Here is a 19,981-nt window from a genome sequence, read left to right as displayed (position 1 = left end):
AAGACCAGATTCAAATCCCAAGAGGGAACAGACGGCCCTCTTGAACATGGGAGGCTTGAACAATTTGGCCGCCCACAAGAAGTGAACAACATCAGGAATGGGAGTCAGCTGCTGACCTCGCAACTATCCATGAAAAGCCGTCAAGGCTGCCAGCTGAACCCGGAGAAAAGACCAAGCCAGGCCCCTGTCCAGGCCATCCTGCAAGAATTCTAAGATGTTAGGCAGAGAAGCGCAAAAAGAGACCACTCCACACGCCCCACACCAATCCTCAAAGATACGCCAAACCCGCACATAAGCCCGAGATGTGAAAAGTCTCCGGGACCCCAAGAAGATGGAGATCACTTTCTCTGAATACCTCTTCTTACCTAGGCATCCCCTTTCAAGAGCCAAGTTGTAAGACAAAAGGGACCCGGATCAAACATGGAAATGGGACCCTGAGCAGAAGATTGGGCGAAAGAAGCAGAGGAAGAAGATCTGACACCAGATGCCGCACAGATCCACATACCACAGACGTCAGGGTCAATTCAGAGCCACCAGAACCACCAGGCTCGGGTGGCGAATAATGCGGAGAAGAACTCTGCCCACTAATGGCCACGGAGAGCATACATACAATAGCCCCTCCGTTGACCATGGTTGAACCAGAGCATTCAGGCCATCGGCCTGACCGTTTCTGCGACGACATCAGGTCCATGAGGGGCTGACCCCAAGACTGCACTATCAACTGAAAGGCCACATGACTTAGACACCACTCTCTGGGATCTAGCACGTGATGACTGAGGAAGTCCGCTTGAACATTCTCCACTCTGGTTATGAGGGAGGCCGAGATGTCCTGAAGGTGAAACTCTGCCCAGACCATGAGCAGAGCCACCTCCTGCGCCACCTGAGTGTTCTTGGTGCCCCCCTTATGATTGACATAGGCCACTGCCGTGGCATTGTCCGACAGAGCCCTGTCTGACTTGCCTGTCAAGGAGCTGAAGGCTAACAGCGCCAGATGGACGGCTCTGGTCTCCAGAACATTGATCAACCAGGACGCCTCCTCCGTGGACCAGGTGCCCTGAGCTGAGTGACCTAGACACTGAGCTCCCCAACCGAGGAGACTGACATCCATGAGAAGCACCGTCCACTGTGGTTGATCCAGACTCGTCCCTTGAACAAGAGAGGAGGTCTGGAGCTACCAACGAAGACTGCAGCGAGCCAAGCCCCGCAGAGGAACAGGGTGATCTAGACTGAAGCTCTGGGCAACCACCTCCGAAGCAGAGCATACTGAAGAGGACGCATGTGGGCCCGAGCCCACCTCACAACGTCTAGGGAAGCCGCCATGACCCCAAGACTTGGAGGAAATCCTGCGCCCAAAGACACCGGGTCGCCATGAGCAGGCGAATCTGAGATTTCAATTTGCTTATCCAGGCCTCTGGGAGGAAGACCTTCCCCAAGGAGGTGTCGAATAAAACCCCAAAGTACTCCAGACTCTGAGATGGAGCCAACGAGACTTTTGGAAAGGTTGACCACCCACTCCAGCGACTGCAGGAACTCTACCACCCAAGCCATGACCCTGGGTGCTCTCCTGAAATGACTTTGCGCGAATCAACCAGTTGTCCAGGTAGGGATGCACCAGAATGCCCTCTGTCAGCAGGGCTGCCGCGACCACAACCATAACCTTGAGGAATGTCCGGGGTGCTGTGGCCAGACCAAAAGGAAGCGCACAGAACTGATAGTGCGGACCCAAGATCGCAAAGTGAAGGAAGCGCTGATGGGAGGCCCGAGTTGGAACAGGTAAGTAGGCTTCCGGCAGATCGAGAGAAGTCAGACACTTCCCTAGCTGAACCACCAGAATGACAGACCACAGCGTCTCCATGCGAAAAGAGGGAAGTTGGAGAGCCCTGTTAACCCCCTTGAAATCTAAGATGGGCTGAAAGGTCCCCTCCTTCTTGGGCACCACAAAGTAAATTGAGTACCTTCTGGTGCCACCCTCCTGAGGGGGTACTGGAACAACCGTTTTGAGATCTAGTAAGCGTTGAAGGGTCTGGTGAAAGGCCTGCTTCTTCCATGCCGCCAGACACAGAGAAGCTAGAAAATGATCTGGCAGAGAGCGGGCAAACTCCAGAGCATATCCATCTCGCACTACCTCCAGGACCCACTGATTGAATGTGATCACGGCCCATTTGGGAAAAATAAACTCACGTAGCCGGGCACGCACTGAATCAAAGAGGGCATCAGCAAGGAGTCATTGGGCAGGATGGGCAGCAGAGGAACCAGCGGAAGGAGTCCCAGCCCCCAGATGGCCTCCCCGAAAGGACTGCATGCGCTGATAAAAACAACCATGGGAAAATCACGAAGCCAGAAAAGTAGCAGCCCCATGCCCAGGGTGGTAGTGGCAGAACTCCGCAGACATCCCCGGGTAGTGCCACACCGAGCCGCCGGGAGGGCAAGGTCCTCAGGCAGACAGGGCACTTTGAACCAACTTATCCAAATCCTCTCCAAATAAAAAGGACCCTCGAAAGGGAAATTTTTGTGAGCTTAGTTTAGGATGCGGCATCTGCCAACCAAGTGCGAAGCCACAAGGAACAACGCACGGCCACTCCAAAACCCATAGACTTGGCAGACGTCTGCACCAAGTCATAAAGGGCATCCGAGAGGAACAAGGCAGCCATCTCAAACTTTGCCATCTCCTGATCCACTAAGGACCAATCATCAGACTCATGATCCAGGACATGCTCGGCCCACCAAAAAACGGCACGAGCCACCAGCCCCCCACAAATAGCTGCTTGGACTCCCAAGGCTGAGACATCAAAATTCTGTTTAAGAATGGTCTCCAACTTATGCTTCTCAGTCCCATAAGGCAGAACTGCCCTCAACAGGCACAGTATGCTGCTTAGCAATTGCCGAGACCACCGCATCCCCCACTGGTAACTTCAAGGTAGCCCTATCCCCCTCTGGGAGTGGGATACAAACAAGCCATGGTGTGTGCCAACTGAAACGGTGCCTCTGGCGTATTCCACTGCACCAGGACGAGATCCCGAATATACTGAAGCATAGGACAAAAGTGGGAAGCAGCAAGGATCCCCAAGAAGAGGGTCCCTCACATGCGGGGTCTCCGGTGGCACTTCTTCGAAACGCAGCACCAAGGAGACCTGCTGAATCGGGTCTGGCAGCTCATCCCTTTGAAAAAAGGCACACCACAGACACCTCTTTGCTGGAAAAGTGGGAAATCCGACACCCTGCCACCAGCGGCCATCCCCTCAAGAGGATCCAGGAACTCCTCAAAAGGGTCCGGATCCTCATTCAGGCTTACATTCTTCTCCGACCACAAATTCTCGTCCCAAGACACCCTCGGGCACTTGGACGAGAGAGGAGGAAGAGGGGAAGCCAAAGACATAGAGGGAAGCAAAGCTACAGGGGGTGCAGAGGGAACTACCCCCTGGGCGCACGAGGGACTCCCAGCCACCTGAAAATAGGCTCTTCACACAGCAAAAATTACATTAGGGGGAAAAAATCCCCGGGGACCCCTGCCACAGCAGGGGACCCAGCAGAAACCTGCTCTTGTGTTTGAAATACAGGTGGAAGGTCACCTGAGGTTGCAGACAAAATGGAGGGGCCTGTCTGTAAAAATGGCGAAGTTCCCGCCAAAAATAACCCCATTCAGGGCCTGTAGCGGCTGGGAAGCCTGAACTGTCCCAGCCGCTAAAGCAGGCAAGCCAGCATCAGCTGTGAATGAAAACATCTGAGAGAGAATCCCTCTGTGGGCAGTGGGGGAAGACCGGGCTTCCCTACTGCTCCCTGCCAACTCTCGTGGCACTAGCGGCGGGGAGCCTTGGACGCCTGCAGTCGCTGCCGACGGGGCTCCTCGACCGCACCAGCCCGAACAACAGTTTTCAGACTGGCTGTGAGTGCCTCGTGTCTGGACCAAATTGAGCACCACTTCCCCTGAGAAGTGCTCAATTACTCCATTCGCAACCTAGTTAAAAGAAAAGTGCTGGTTAGTTAAAAAATACAGTGATTTCAGCATATTGAAAGGGAAAGCAACCCTTTAGACAGGCACTACCTCAGGATTATTATTATTTTTTTTTTTTCATAGAACAGATTCCACTGGCTCTCAAAGCAGTATGTCTTGCTTGAATTAGGGGGCAAGGCTTACAACTGAGGCACCTCTAAAAAAATGTTGAGGAGGTGGAGGAAGGGGGGGAGGGACCAAACACAAGACCCTCCAGGTTTGACACCCCTGAGGTCAGACGCACCTCCAAACAGGGCCCACCCAAGCTCAATCCGGCATAAAAACGGGGAGCAGGATCCCTAAACAAATTCCAACAGCCCTACTGAGGGAAATAGATACAGCTCCTTACACCTGCTGAGACTGAAAGAAGACTGATAGGAATAGGGGAAGGTACTTATTATGTACTATTCCACAGTTTTGTTTCAGTTTCCACCTGCTGGTCATGATGAGATATATACCTGCTTGTAAAATCCTATACCTGAGGAGTGCTAAAGAACTCCTGTTTTACCCAAGATTCTATAAAGTTTAAGGTATTGAATGGTATTTAAAAGATTTTATGAATGAAACTAATCAGAGAACTGATATTCAATGGTTAGTATTCTGTACTGTTTAGGCAGATGATGCCCATCCCATCTCAGAGTGGCTCAAGGCCCAATCCATAATTCAGTATCTCCCCCTCCCCACTTTTATCCCATGTCCAGCATCTTCCAGCTCTTTCCTTTCAGTTTCTGGGCTGCTGCTTAGAGAGTGACATGGGGGAAAAATTTGTCCCCATCCCATCCCCGCAAACTTGGTCCCCGTCCCTGCAAACCATCTGATCCCATCCACACAAGACTTGAATAGTTTTATACTGAACTTATTTTCATAAAGTATAAAAAGAAACAATATTCTGTACAATTGTCATTTTATAAATCAAACTTCTGGCTGCTGAACTAGAGAACGAGATGTTCAGCTGGCATGGCTTTGTTTATAAATTTTTATGAACACAACTAATATACTACTTTATCCTACAGTAAGAAAATAAATAGAATTTTTTTTTCTACCTTTGTTGTCTGGTTTCTGCTTTTCTCATCTTCTCCTCATTCAATTCCTTCCATCTACTGTCTGCCTTCTCTATGGCTCTTCCATTTGCTCTGTTACTGTATCTCTCCCACCCCCATTCCCCCTCATTGGTCTGGCATCTCTGTCTTCTTCCCTTCCAGCGTCTTCTCCCCACTCTCTGTTCCCCATTTCCCTTCCAGCGTCTTCTCTCCACTCTGCTCTCCATTTCCCTTCAACGTCTGTTCCTTTCCACCCCTTCCCTCTCTCCACCCCACTTAAGCACCCCTCACGCGGTCCATGCATCTCCCTCCCTTCCCCTTACTTTCAGGCGCGTTTTAATTTAATTTGTTAAGCAGCCAAAACCTGAAGTCGCATGCGTCTGGGAAAGCTTCTCCTCTGATGGAACCAGAAGTTACATCAGAGAAGAGGCTTCCATAGAGGCATGCGACTTCAGGCTCAGGCTGCTTGGACAAATTAAAATAAAAACGTACCCTGAAAATAAGGGGAAGGGAGGGAGGGAGATAGATGTGGCGGCGATGGGTAAGTAGGAAGGAAGGGAGGGTGGGAGATAGATGTAGCGGCTGCAATCGGAAGGGAGGGAGGGGGCTGCATGTGATCGGTGACCGCACGTGTTCCCTCCCTTAACTGCGGAGACAAGGCCATTCATTGCTCCACATGGCAGTGGATGGCCTTGTCCCCATAACCGCGGTGAGCACTTTCTTATTCCCCACTGTTTCGGATGGTTACCCGTGGCTAGCCGCAGGTAACAGCCACCGTGTCATTCTCTACTGCTGCTGATGTTGCCATCCTTCTTCCTGGACCAATCCAGAATTTAAAGAAGATTGAGTGCTGCATAGACCTTGCAAGTACATACCTGTTCTGAAGTGTTGCTGTGTCCTACACTCCTCTGACAGGAAGTCTTCGTAGGAGTGTTCGTAGGCAACACTTGAGTAAAGGCCTATGCTTACAGGGCCCACAGAGGACTCAATCTTGTTTATGCTAGGCCAGTGCTGGATAAGGTAGGGGGCAGTCGTGGCTGACTGGCAGAGGGAAAGTTCTTGTGCACTGGAGCTGCATAGTGGCAGGTCCAGCTCTGATAAATCATATAGGTCTGGATATCAACTAGCTTATCCTTGTCGAGCAAGAGAAGCCAAGCCAAGCGAAGATCCAGTATTGTGGAATTCTCTACCGTAGATGCTTAAAGGGCTTCTAACTCTTTTTTAATAATTGTTATTGTAAACCGCTTTATTTACTGTATTGTAAGACAAGCGGTATATGAAATAAAGTAACTTGTAACCTTGGTGCTTTTGGTTGTTTTTCCAGTGCATTCTGAAACTTGTAGTCTGTACATATGTTTGTAAGAGAATTCTCAATCCACTTTACAGATGGAGGGCACAGGAAATTTCATTATGCAGGTGTGCTATGATAACTGAACTATGCTTTGCCGTGTGAATGGATTTCCTTGTTTGAAAAGGAGGGAAAACAGCCTCTAACTGCTGTTTCAATAGTGTATGAGGAAGTGAGAAGAGCAGGATACTTGTCATAGGTTTCACAGTAGGTAGTAGAGCTGCCCAATTCAGGGAAAAAAATTTCAATTCGATTCAGCCTCTTGAATCAATTTTTTTTTTTATTCGATTCGATTCGATTCTCCTGCCCAATTGGGTGCTTTTTCAAACATCCTGGTGGGTTTATTTTATAGCCTCTTCACCCCCTGACACTGTGGTGTAGACAAAATTAAAAAAGACTTTTCCTCTCTGTTAAATCTTAGCTCATGTTTTCTGTCTAACACCAGCTCTGGCAGGATGCACATTTCAAATCTGACATATGGTAATCACAAAATAGAAAATAAAATAATTTTTCCTACCTTTGTTGTCTGGTGATTTCATGAGACTCTGGTTGCACTTCCTTCTGACTATGTAATCAAATTTTTCTTTCTTCACTCAGGCCCAACAATTGTCCCTTTCTATTCCCTCCCTCCTTCCTTTCTAAGTCACAAGTAAGTGCCCCCTTCCTCCCTCCTATGTAAGCTAGTGCCCACTTCCTTCCCTCCTTCCTTCCTATGTAAATTAGTGCCCCCTCCCTCCTTCCTATGTAAGTTACTGCCCCCTTCCTCCTTTCCTTCCTTCCTAAGTAAGTTAGTGCCCCCTTCCTCCCTCCCTTTTATGTAAGTTAGTGCTCCCTTCCTCCCTCCTTCCTATATAAGTTAGTGCCCCCTTCCTCCTTTCTGTCCTTCCTATGTAAGTTAGTACCCCCTTCCTCCTGCCCGTCTTCTTATGTAAGTTAGTGCCCCCTTCCCTTCCGCCCTATGTAAGTTAGTGCCTGCCCCCTTCCTCCCACCTTCCTATGTAAGTTAGTGCCCCCTTCCTCTCTGCCGCGCCGAAGCCTGCCTACCCACCATCGATTCCTCCTCCTCTCCCCTGGTCCACCGCTCGCCGCAACTCCAGGAAGGTAAGGGCCAGAGTGCAGCGATTGCACGCCGCCAGCCCACAAACCTTCCCCCGACGTCAATTCTGACATCAGAGAGGATCAGACCAGTCAAGCAACGATTGGCTGGCCCGGACCTTCTCTCCAACATCAGAACTGACGGGGGAGGACTTGTAGGCTGGGCTCAATGAAGAGATCCTTCGGCTCGGTCTGAGAAACAGCTGATTCATCCAGGAACACCCGGACCTTTGATTTTCTCTTCACCATTAGGCAGAAGAAAGGAAATTTTTCAAAAGATCCACGTCAGCGTCTCCCTGCTGAGCTCACGCCATCTTAGGTAAGCTCCTCCCCTATCCTGAGAGAATATTATAAACCCTGCCTACTGCATATGTGTACATACAATGGAGGCAGAGCATGCAAATAGATTTCATTCATATTCATTGGGGAAATCCTGGAAACTCAACTGGATTGCAGCTCTCAAGGACCAAGGTTGGATACCCCTGATTTAGAGTGAGGAGTGAGAAGACCTACAACAGAAGGAGATTCAGTGTGTCAGAAGAGGAGCTTGTGGATATCATAGGAATCTCAGGAGGAGAACCAAGGAAGAGGACACTGGAGAGAACAACATAAAGAGGTACAATTCCAGGGACCTTTAAGAAGTGGGAATCTGAACCAAAGAGATGTGTTTTACACCCCTAGAGTATCGGGGGGGAAAACATTCCTTGGTGAAAGACCTGGTAAGCTGTGAAGGTCAAGAGGCACAAAGTGCTTCAGGACTGTGGTTGATAATGTTGAATTTACTGAGGATTTTTATGAGCTGTTGCAATTCACAAATAACAGAGTTCATTCTTCAGCATCAAGTTTTAACAAATAGTCTATGGACATTTTGACATGACTATGCCTAGGGCTCTGAAGTTCTCTTGCTCCTCCCCCATTCAAAGAATCCATGCCAGATTTTCCAAGGTGAAAAGGGGACTGGAACTGGAGCAGAGAGCCTCTTATACACGAGGGAACTGCCTGGCAGGAAGTCTATACATGGAAAGATAGCCTTGCATATCTCAGTGTATATAACATTATGCAAAATAGCATATGCAGTCATCAGGCTTTTGCTTCAAAGAACTTGTGTCTAAGCAGAATAATTTGTTCAAGGCAACACAGCAGTGGTAGAATTTGGAAATTGGACCTCCCATAGAGAATAGCAAACTTCTAAAACAGTTTGACAATTTTAAAGGCTCATTGAACTTTTCGTTGGATTTAATGAAATTGCAGAGTAACGAGATTTTTTAAATTCCTTCCAGTGTTCTCCAAATACATAAAATGTTTGTTGAACTTGTTTGCAGTTTTAGTATCCAGATTTCAGAGGCCATTGCAAGAGGGAGAGACAAGTTAGGATAGAAGCAAACCTTTTTCAATGGGAAGGATGTTTTAGAACAAGGAATCATAGTATGAAGCTTTTAGGGGGTAGACTGATGAGAAACATCAGGAAATGCTTTTTTTTAGGAAAGGTTATGGAAGCATGGAATGTCATCATGAGCTGGATGGTGGCAGCTAAACAGTAATAGACTTTTTGTGTGTACAGTGCTCCCCCACAAATTCGCGGTTTGCGAAGCGCAGACTTGCTCATTCGCAGTCTGCTCCAACCTCCTATTCCTGTAGTAAAGTCGGACTATACCAATCAGGAACTCCCACAAATTTCGGGGTAGTACTATAAATGCTGTTTTACATGCATAAAATCCCTCTTATTCGATTGAAATGAGTTCCAAAACCTTTTAAGGATGAAAAGCTGTTTTTTATCTTCAAGAATTCTATCCAACATAAGACATTTTTTTCACTGAATTATCATATGCATTACAAATAAATGCCTTGTAGTACAAATTTCACACATCCTATGGCTATCTATAAGCAGTCTGTTTCCAGTATGAACTTGTTTTGAAAAAAAATGTCCTTAACATGTATTGAAGCTTGCCTCTTAACTACCCCCAAGGAAATAAGCGTACAAGTATTCCCTAATGAGAAGGCACATACTTTTAGTGATCTGAGTGTTGGGGTGAAAGCTAAGTTTGTTTGTTTTGGGTTTTTTATTTATCTCCCGCCCTTATCCAGGGCGAGTAACAATTTTACATACAACATAATGCATTACATTTAACATACAAATCACATCAACACAACCCTCACTTTAACCAAGATACACACATACATACAAAGTATAAAAATACAAATAACATACAAATTGCTTCAACAGCAAGCATCGGAATACCTCAGAGTATAAAAATGCCTATGATATACAAGTCACTACCATGATGAGTATCATTAAAACCAATAAACAAAGCAGACCAAGGAATACAACAGTGACCCGCACTCTGTACTCAACAATCACCATTACTGCTCCCTCGAGCACTCTCATCATCCATATGAAGTTATGAAGTAAATTTAGTTTATAAGAAACGCATCCACATGCATACTTCACCTACATACATTTACACCATCTCTGCTACTCTGGCCGCTTTAGTGCTGCTGTTTTGTAAAGATACGTAGCTTTATGGTTTGGGGGAAGCTTAGACTTTGGGAAGAATAACCTGAAACATAGTTACTGGATGCTAGGGTCCAGCTTGGGGATTAGCGCCCAAAAAAGCAAACAGGATGCTAGGAATTATTTTTTTTAAAAAGGGATGGTTAACAAATCTAAGAATGTTCTAATGCCCCTGTATCGCTCCATGGTGCGACCTCATCTGGAGTAGTGCATTCAGTTTTGCTCTCCTTATCTCAAGAAAGATATAGTGGCGCTAGAAAAGGTTCAAAGAGTGACCAAGATGATAAACGGGGTTGGAACTCCTCTCATAGGAGGAAAAACTGAAAAAGTTAGGGCTCTTCAGCTTGGACAAGAGAGGGGAGATATGATTGAAGTCTACAAAATCCTGAGTAGAGTAGAACGTGTACAAGTGGATCGATTGACAAGACTAGGGGGCCACTCTATGAAGTTACAGGGAAATATTTTTAAAACCAATAAGAGGAAATTTTTTTTCACTTGGAGAATAGTTAAGCTCTGGAACGCATTGCCAGAGGTTGTGGTAAAAGCGGATAGCGTAGCTGGTTTTAAGAAAGATTTGCACAAGTTCCTGGAGGAAAAGTCCATAGTCTGTTAATAAGAAAGACATGGAAACCACTGCTTGCCCTGGATCGGTACCTTGGAATATTGCTACTCCTTGGGTTTAGACCAGGTACTAGTAACCTGGATTGGCCACCGTGAGAACGGGCTACTGGGCTTGATGGAGGTGTGTAAGTTCAAGAAAGCATGGGTCAGGAACGTGGGATCTCTTAGGGAGAGGAGGAGATAGTGGATGTTGAGGATGGGCAGACTGGATGGTCCGTTCTGGTCTTTATCTGCCGTCATTTACTATGTTACTATGTTATGTGCAATTCCATCCTCTTCCCTTATCATGTTTATCTCCATCTCCTCCCCCTGTGCCACCAACTTTCCTTTCTCTTATCTTTTCCCGCCCCCTGTGCCACCCAGCTTTCCTTCTGGAAGTTCCTTTCACCCCTTCCCTCCTGTGCCACCAACTTTCCTTCCTCTCCTCCCCTGTACTCCAAGGCTTGCTTCTTCAGGTTATGGTATCAGCAGTGACTTTCACATGTTGCCTGCCGCTAACCTGGAAGTTTCCCATGTGTCGTGGAGAGACTTCCAGGTCAGCAGCAGGCAGCATTTGGGAATTGCTGCTGATAACCGCGATACAGCGAGATTCATTGCTGACACGGCCAGCACAGCAGATTCTTTGTGGGAAAAGAGAATTCCATTCCTCCCTCCTATCCCCCTGCGCAGCATTTCCCATTCGACCCCCCCTCTCTTCCCCCCTCAACCTTTGGGCCTCCTAAAGCAACAGCAGTAGTGAACAGGCTGCTTTCAGCCTGCCTACCAGGGCTTCCCTCTGCCGTGTCATTAGTGATGTCATCAGTGTTGCAGCATAGGGAAGGCCCTGATAGGCAAGTCAGGAGCAGCCTGTTTACTGCTGCTGCTGCTTTAGGAGACTCGGAGGAGACTCAGGAACAATGTTCCCTCTAAGGATTGATGAGATGTGTGCAAAAAAAAATATGCATGAGCGACAAGTTACATACTCCACAAATTTATGAGCAGGCACGGAAGACGCATTTTTAAACAAATGTAGTTTATCCTTGTACTCCTTATGTATTTGTAATCATCTATGGATATGTTTGTATGTTTATTGTTTAAATGGTTTTATTTATTTCCCCAAATTTATTTTTGTTATTCGCATTGAAAATATTTGATATTGCGTTTAAATCAAAATCTCAATAAACTTGAAACTTGAAACGAGTGCCCATGAGATTGTGGGAGGGTTAAATACTGAAAACTTAGAAGAATAACAATTTACTTAAAGTTTTTGCTTCGCCAGCTTTCTGGTATCTTTACATACAATGGCGTACCTAGCATATGTAATACCCGGGGCCCATCATTTTTTGGCACCCCCCCCCCATCTGTACGAAAAACATGATTTTTAGTAACAAACCACACGTCACACATGAGTACCTAGGAAAAGGCAGCATCTTACATATTGCAGTGAGCAGTACATCAATACACCCATTGTAAAACTAAACAAGCCAGACCAGCACAGATCAATCCTACACCGTCAATCCTAACAGAAAACTATGTCTTTCGAACACACAGAACACACCTTCGCCTAGTATGGAATATGTCATCGCAAACTAACCCCTCCCCCTTTTACAAAACTGTAGTGTGGATTTTAGCCACAGTGGTAACAGCCCTGACGCTCATAGAATTCTGAGCATCAGCACTGCAACCACCACGGCTGGCGCTAAAAAACGCTCCAGTTTTGTAAAAGGGGGGATAAAATAGAAATACACAGCTTCAACGCTCTAGCTCAGGGGTGCCCAAACATTTTGGGCTTGCAAGCTACTTTAAAATGACCAAATCAAAATGATCTACCAACAATAAAATTAAAAAACACAAAGCACATTATACGCTGAGAAAATGTTAATTATCATTCCTATTCTGGGTTTTTTTCAAAGAGGTCAAGGCACATGACTCTGCATTGTCACCTCAGTAACAACCATACAAAAATAGACAGATATACCCCCCTCCCTTTTTATTAAACCACAATAGCAGTTTTTAGCGCAGGGAACTGCGCTAAATGCCCAGCACTGCTCTCGACGCTCATAGGCTCCCTGCGCTAAAAAACACTATTGCGGTTTAGTAAAAGGGGGCCATAATGCAAAATATAGACAGCATATATAATTCAGACACATTTTGATCACTAAATTTAAAATAAAATCATTTTTCCTACCTTGTCTGGTGATTTCATGAGTCTCTGGTTGCACTTTCATCTTCTGACTGTGCATCCAATCTTTCTTCCCTTCTTTCAGCCTGTATGCTTCCTCTCCTCCAGACCTCATTCCCTCCCCCAACTTTTTCTTCCTATCTCCCTGCCCTTTCTTTCTTTTTTCTCTCTTGATGCCCCCTTTCTTTTTTTCTGTTTCCCTTCTGTCTCCCTGCCTGCCCCCTTTCTTTCTCCCTACCCTCCATAAAGCTACTGCTGCCACCATCGGGGGAAACAGGCCCCAATGCCACCGCAGCAACCATCGGGGGAAACAGGCCCCAAAGCCACCGCCGCGGCTGCCCCAAGCTCTCTCTGCCTCCCACCGGGCTGACCAGCAATCCCCTGACGTCAATTCTGCCGTCAGAGAGGAAGTTCCGCCCAGCCAGGCAGCGATTGGCTGTCCCGAACTTCCTCTCCGACTGCAGCCTTAGGGCGGGTGCACAACCGGGGCGGACCGCCCCCCCCCCTCTTGGTATGACACTGAAGACATGGCAGCGGCTCCTCTCACGAATCCCCACCTGCGTTGGAAGTCCGATGCAGTCAGGGATCTTGAGAGGAGCCGCCGCTGCATCTTTCAACTTTAAAATACAGGCCGCCGCCGCTTCCTCTCACCTCCACCCGCCCTCGAGTGAGCGACAGGAGAAAGTATATGAGCGACGTCACTGAAAATAGTGAGCGATCGCTCATGCGCTCACCTTAGAGGGAACACTGCAAGTCAGGAATCACTGAATCAGTGAGGTTGATTTTTTTTTACAGAAACAAATTGATTTGAATCAATTTACCGAAGTGAATCGGGCAGCACACAGCAGAAAGGATAGAAGACCAAAAATAGAAAGAAATTTTTTGTTAATAAATCCTTCCACATTTGTGGATGGGGGTAGGGGGTGGTAACAGAAAGCTCCAGAGGGCAGTAAAGAGGGGAGATTACTTGCAAAACAACAAAGAGAATAGAGCTCTACTAGAACCATGCTTCTCCTGTCTCCAGAACCTTCTATAGCTCCCCCTCCACCCAACTACTTTCACCCACTTTCAGCTACCGAGGCTATTTGTGCAGGACAGTGCTGCCCTCTTACAATCTTCTGGCCCTTTTAACAAGCGCAGATCCAGTACAACCTCACATTGCCCACTGACAAGTGCACCCACTTCAGTCATTGCCACACTCCCACACAGAGTAGTTTCCAGAACCTTAAGGGTAACCCTGATACCAAAATGTCTTCTCTCACCTGTGGTAAGAGAAAGAGGAAAGGCAACAGTACATTAATCTATTAGTTTTATTTTGTAACTTCACAATGTGCAAACAACATTACAGTTAACAATCCACTTACAATGTTACTAGCTATAGTAGATAATCTAGACTGGTCAACAGGAGAGACTATTGGTTGCACAGGAATCCCCACACAGGCTCAGAGAAGCCAAACAGGAGGAGAGCTCTGGGACACGATGACATCACGAGGAATTGTGGTTGCATTTCCCTGTTGTTTACAGAGAATTCCTATTATAAGTAGGCAACTGCTCTGTATGACAAATTATGCTAGACATCATAGCATACATAGGTAACCACATAGAGAAGTTGTCTGAAAGGACTGGTATGGCAGAATCAAATAGTGACTGCAGATCAGTCTTCTTGGTGACGTTCCTAATTAGCATAAATAATGTAAATGCAGGTTCTCTTGTAGTTGGCTCTATCTGGCATGCTGCTTGATTGATCTGGGAGGCTCACTAAAAGCGGTAGCCATTTAAGCAGATCATACTGTAACAATAGAATCAAATGAACAGTGAAGTTGATCTGGCAGGCTTCAGATTTTCTAATTAACTAACAGGTCAATTCTCTAACGTAGCGCCGCGATGTGGATTCTATAATGGGGCCACTTAGTGCCAATTCTATAATGGCTTCAGGGCACTTCTTAACAGTCTAAAGCTGTTTTGGCACATCCACTTACGTTGGTGCACTATGCAACACATACAACTTGATGGTATTCTTTAAGTTGTGTACATCGTTTGGTGATACGCCAAAACTTCATCCCTATTTATTTCTTCACACTGTTACATGCTAAGGGACTTCGGCACGTACGTTACAGAATGGTGCTTTGCACATAACACTCTTTAGGGCAAGCTACAAAGCGATCTAAAAGGCCAGATGCTTGTATAATAGCTGTATTGGTATTCTTGGTTAATTTGTATTACAGGGTCTTGTGCTTAGTTAAAGGAAAGGTGAGAGCTGAAGGAAACTAAGTGGGGTCTGGTATGCTCTTCTGACCAAGATGGTGAAATACAAATGAGGAAGAGCCAGACCTATCCTGGATCAGCATGAATCTTGCGAGTGGTCACTCTGTGACAAACTGCTGAAATGTTTTCTCATCCTTGTAGACAGGGTCATTTTGATAAATCCAAACGGAAAGTCTAGGGGAAAACAGTGTAATGTTTCAGCTGGACATCTGATTTGCAACCTTGATTCCTTGGTCAGAATTTCATTTCACCTCTGGTTTAATTTTTCCTCTTTATGTTTATTTTCTTACAGTTTCATTTTGGAGACACTGTTGTTCATCAGGCAATACATACCATAGAATACTGCCTGGGCTGCATTTCTAACACTGCTTCCTACTTACGACTGTGGGCTCTCAGCTTAGCTCACGCACGTAAGTAATTATTTATTCATTTTCAAATTGTGGGGTGTTGTGGAACTTGATCTCTTTGCTCTGGGGGAGGAAGCAATGTAGGGAAGAGCTACAGAATTAACTTCTTTCTCTCTTTTTCTTGTCTACTGCAGCTTATTGCACACACTTAGGCCTGGATTCTGTATAGAATGCCCATTCTCAGAAGCCGCCTCAGCGACTTTTGAGAATCACACCTAAGCCCGCCTAAGAATCCAATTCTCTAACCGACATCCATGTTAAATTTTTCATTATAAACATTATTTTTTAAAAATCCAATTTAAATTTTAAAAACTCCAATTAAAAATCAATTTTTACCGCTGTTTTTGGGGCAAAATCAGGTACAAACATAAGAGCAGAATTTTTATACTCTATTTTCTTTTTTTCTTTAGCAAGCCGCAAGATTTCTAATGCATGCTGAAATCTGAGGAGTTTCAATATTATAGCATGTGGCAAGTCAAAATTCTGTTCCCAGAATCACCACTATTTATCACAGTTAAAAATATGCATAATGGCATTACCAGCATAATTTTACCCTCATATTATTGGGCAGTTTTATATCGAGCTGTTTCCATAGATAAACTATAGTTTTTTATGTACAATAAGGGGGAGGATAAATTTTTCAAAAACATTGGTGGTAAATTGATGAGAATTATCCAAGTGTAAAGTTATGTTTTATACACAGAAAATGACTTACAAAAAAGTGCATGCACCAGATTTGCCCATTTGTGTACATTACAATCTGGGTGTCGGCATTCATGGAGTTGGAGCTGAAGTGGAGTGACTATACAAAGCCTGACAGCAAGGGCTTTTGCAAGAAGTGCTCCAACACCCAAAGGAATTAAATGGGCATTGGAGAATTTGCTGCACGGCACTTGCAGCTAGTACACAGGTGGGGTTGGGGCTGGTAGCCTATTTTATAACTGCACATAGGTACATATGTTACCTTTTATAAAATAAAGTCTTTATTCAAATGAAATAGGGTCTGCATTCCAGACCTTATTTCATTTGAATAAAGACTGAATGTTAAGGTTGGATATAAACATATTAGGTTAACAATCTGCCATAGTTTGTTATACCTTTAATAAAATAGGGATAAAATTGCTTTATTTTCTTGTTTTTAATGTAGACATCCTTTTATCCCCCTCCTACCCCCACCTCCCCAAACACACATCCTAATCTTTGATTAGTAGTAGTACTACTATTTCTTTGATTGCAGCAGTCTTGCTAATTGAGAACAGGGATCACTTGCTCTTGTCCTCTTGAGACAATTCACTTTTTGAAAATAAAATTAATCCATTAATCCTGTTAATAACTTTGATCTTTCTTGGCAGAGCTTTCAGAAGTGCTATGGACCATGATCATCCACATTAGTCTCCATGTGAGAAGTCTGGGTGGAGGTTTCGGCTTGTTCTTCGTGTTTGCCATTTTTGCAACCCTTACAGTTGCGATCCTTCTAGTTATGGAAGGCTTATCTGCATTCCTTCATGCTCTGCGTTTACACTGGTAAGAGTTATGTGAAATATAGATTTGTTTAAATAATCCCTGTACTTGTGTCAGAGGACTAAACGGTGACAAACTACTTGAGGTTCTGAAGATATCCCTTCATGAAAATATCTGATGTGATTCTTTTTTCAGAGGACAAGCAGGACATCATTTGTTGCATATGGGCAACGTCATCCAATGAAGTCTGCCATGAATGGTACCCAGCATTCCAATAATTTTGGAAACCTTTGGCAATGCTGTACCATGCATGTGCAGATGTCTTCCTACTCAAATGAGCACACAGCAGTCTGTTTTTTCAGAGAAGAGCAGTCACATTTTGGCAAAGATCTCCTTAGTGCATCTATTTCTATACTTTTTTGTGCCTTCCATTGTGGTATGTGGGACCCCTTTTTATTTTCTTAAAGAGTTTGTCAGCATTTACATGTGGCAATTGATGCGCAGGGTAGTGGAGTTTGCAGACCCTGTCTCAAACAAATGTACAGACCTCTGTGCATTAATAACCGAAAGAATGTCAATCATTAAAGCTACAGAATACCAGATGAAAATGAAAGAAGCCAAGAGAGAGATACATCTGGCAAAAGCACAAGCTGAAGAGCAAATGGCTAGAAATATAAAAAAGGGAGAGAACATTTTGTTCAGGTATATTAGTGAAAGTAGAAAGACAAAAAATGGAATTCTGAGACTAAAAGAAAACTATAAATTTATATGTGGAGGGTGATGAGGAAAAAGCAAACATGCTAAACAAATACTTCTGTGCTCATGAAAGAAAATCCTGGAGAAGAACCATGATTGGCATATGAGAATGGACTGGATATCATGCCATTCATGGAAGAAAGTGTTTATGAACAACTTGAAAAATTGAAGGTGGACAAAGCCATGGGAGCGGATGGGATCCATACCAGGATATTGAGGGAGTTCAGAGAGGTTTTGGCAGCTCCACTTAAAGATTTGTTCAATAAATCCCTGGAGACGGGAGTGGTTCTGTGGGATTGGAGAAGAGCTGATGTGGTTCCTCTTCATAAAAATGATCATAGAGATGAAGCAGGTAACTACAGACTGGTAAGCCTCACTTCGGTTATTGAAAAAATAATGGAAGTGCTGCTGAAGTAGAGGATAGTGAAATTCCTAGAATCTAATGGGTTACAAGATCAAGACAATATGGCTTTACTAAAGGTAAATTATGCCAAACAAATCTGATTGAATTCTTTGACTAGTTGACCAGTGAATTAGATCAAGGAAGTGCGCTAGATATAATTTACTTAGCTTTCAGCAAAGCGTTTGACACAGTTCCTCTTAGGAGGCTCTTGAACAAAGGCTGAAGTTAGGACCCAAAGTGGTGAACTGGATTAGAAACAGAAGTCATGGAGGAATGAAAGGTGAGTAGAGGAGTGCCTCAGGGACCAGTGCTGGAGCTGATTCTGTTCAATATGTTTATGAGCGATATTGTCGAAGGGTTAGAAGGAAAGGTTTGCCTTTTTTGCGGATGATACCAAGATTGGAAACAGAGTGGCCACCCCGTAGGGATTGGAAAACATGAAAAAGGATCTGCAAAAGTTGGAAGAATAGTCTGAAGTTTGGCAACTAAAATTCAATGCAAAGAAGTGCAGAGTAATGTATTTGAGGAGTAGAAATCCGAGGGGAGATGTATGTGCTGGGAGGCGAGAGGCTGATATGCATGGATGGGGAGAGGGACCTTGGGGTGATAGTGTCTGAGGATCTGAAGGTGACAAAGCAATGTGACAAGGCAGTGGCTGTAGTCAGGAGGATGTTTGGCTGTATAGAGAGAGGCATAACCAGGAATAAGATGGGGGAATTGGAAGCAATGGCACAAAAAGATAACCTTGACATCATCGGCATTACGGAAACATGGTGGAATGAGGAAAACGTCTGGGACACTGTGCTACCGGGATACAAGTTATACTGCAGAGACAGAGTAGGATAAAAAGGTGGGGGTATTGCCCTATACGTCAAAGAGGAAATCGAGTCTACCGGAGAGAACACGCCGGAAATGAAAAATAAGGTAGAGTCTTCATGGGCCAAAATTCCAGGAACGAATAGAACGGAAACGAAGATCGGCTTCTACTACCGACCCCTAGGGCAGTCCAAAGAAACTGATGAAGAAATGATGGACGATATAAAATGCAACTGCAAGGGAGGCAACGCAGTTATCATGGGTGACTTCAATTATCCGGGGATAGACTGGATCCTAGGCACCTCTGGCTGCAGTAGAGAGAACATACTGGATACTGTAGGTGATTGCTTCCTGGAACAACTTGTCAAGGAAAATATGAGAGGAAATGCAATTCTGGGCTTAATTCTAAATGGACTACGAGAACCGGCTCAAGGTGTAGAAGTAGAAGGTATGCTGGGAATCAGTGATCACTATATGATCCATTTCAACCTGTACACGGGGGCTAAACATCAATCCAGAACAATGGCCATGGCACTGAACTTCCGAAAAGGGAATTACAAAGGGAAGAGACTCATGGTGGGGAAGAAGATTAAGAGGCTAAGCACTGTAAAAACGCTAGAGCAAGCATGGTCCCTTTTTAAGAACACAGTTACCGAGGCGCAAAATCTATATATACCACATATCAACAAGGGATCCAAGAGGAAAAAGAGCAAGGAACCAATGTGGCTCACTGCAGCAATGAAGGAAGCGATCAGAGACAAGAAGACTTTGTTTAAGGAATGGAAAAGGTAAAAAAACAGACAAAAGCTGGAAAAAGCACAAACAACATCAAGGCTGTAAGAGGGGCCAAAAGAGACTACGAGGTAAAAATAGCCAAGGAGGCAAAAAACTTCAAGCCATTCTTTCGATATATTAAAGGGAAACGACCAGCGAAGGAAGTGGTGGGGCCATTGGATGACCATGGAATAAATGGAGTGCTTTTTGTGTCTTTATATACTGAAGAGGAACCCGACAGGCTATACGCAGGAAACGAAGACGGGAAACTGACAGGGTTGATGGTCAGTCTAGAAGAGTATGCAGGCAGATTGATAGGCTTAAAAACGAT

General features: G+C 45.0%; 1 protein-coding gene across 6 annotated transcripts in view; it reads left to right on the top strand.

The window, feature by feature from the left end:
* The window catches only part of ATP6V0A1 (ATPase H+ transporting V0 subunit a1), a 242,656-nt gene that overhangs the window by 205,659 nt on the left and 17,016 nt on the right, over positions 1-19,981 (top strand). For all 6 annotated transcript variants that reach the window (XM_033919294.1, XM_033919299.1, XM_033919296.1 and 3 more), the window contains 2 exons: positions 15,326-15,443; positions 16,793-16,964. In XM_033919294.1, the coding sequence (XP_033775185.1) occupies positions 15,326-15,443; positions 16,793-16,964 (290 nt within the window). The remainder of the gene's footprint in view (positions 1-15,325; positions 15,444-16,792; positions 16,965-19,981) is intronic.

This window comes from Geotrypetes seraphini, chromosome 13 (assembly GCF_902459505.1).
Source record: "Geotrypetes seraphini chromosome 13, aGeoSer1.1, whole genome shotgun sequence".
NCBI classification, from domain to species: Eukaryota; Metazoa; Chordata; class Amphibia; order Gymnophiona; family Dermophiidae; genus Geotrypetes; species Geotrypetes seraphini.
This window is presented reverse-complemented; position numbering and strand designations above follow the sequence as displayed.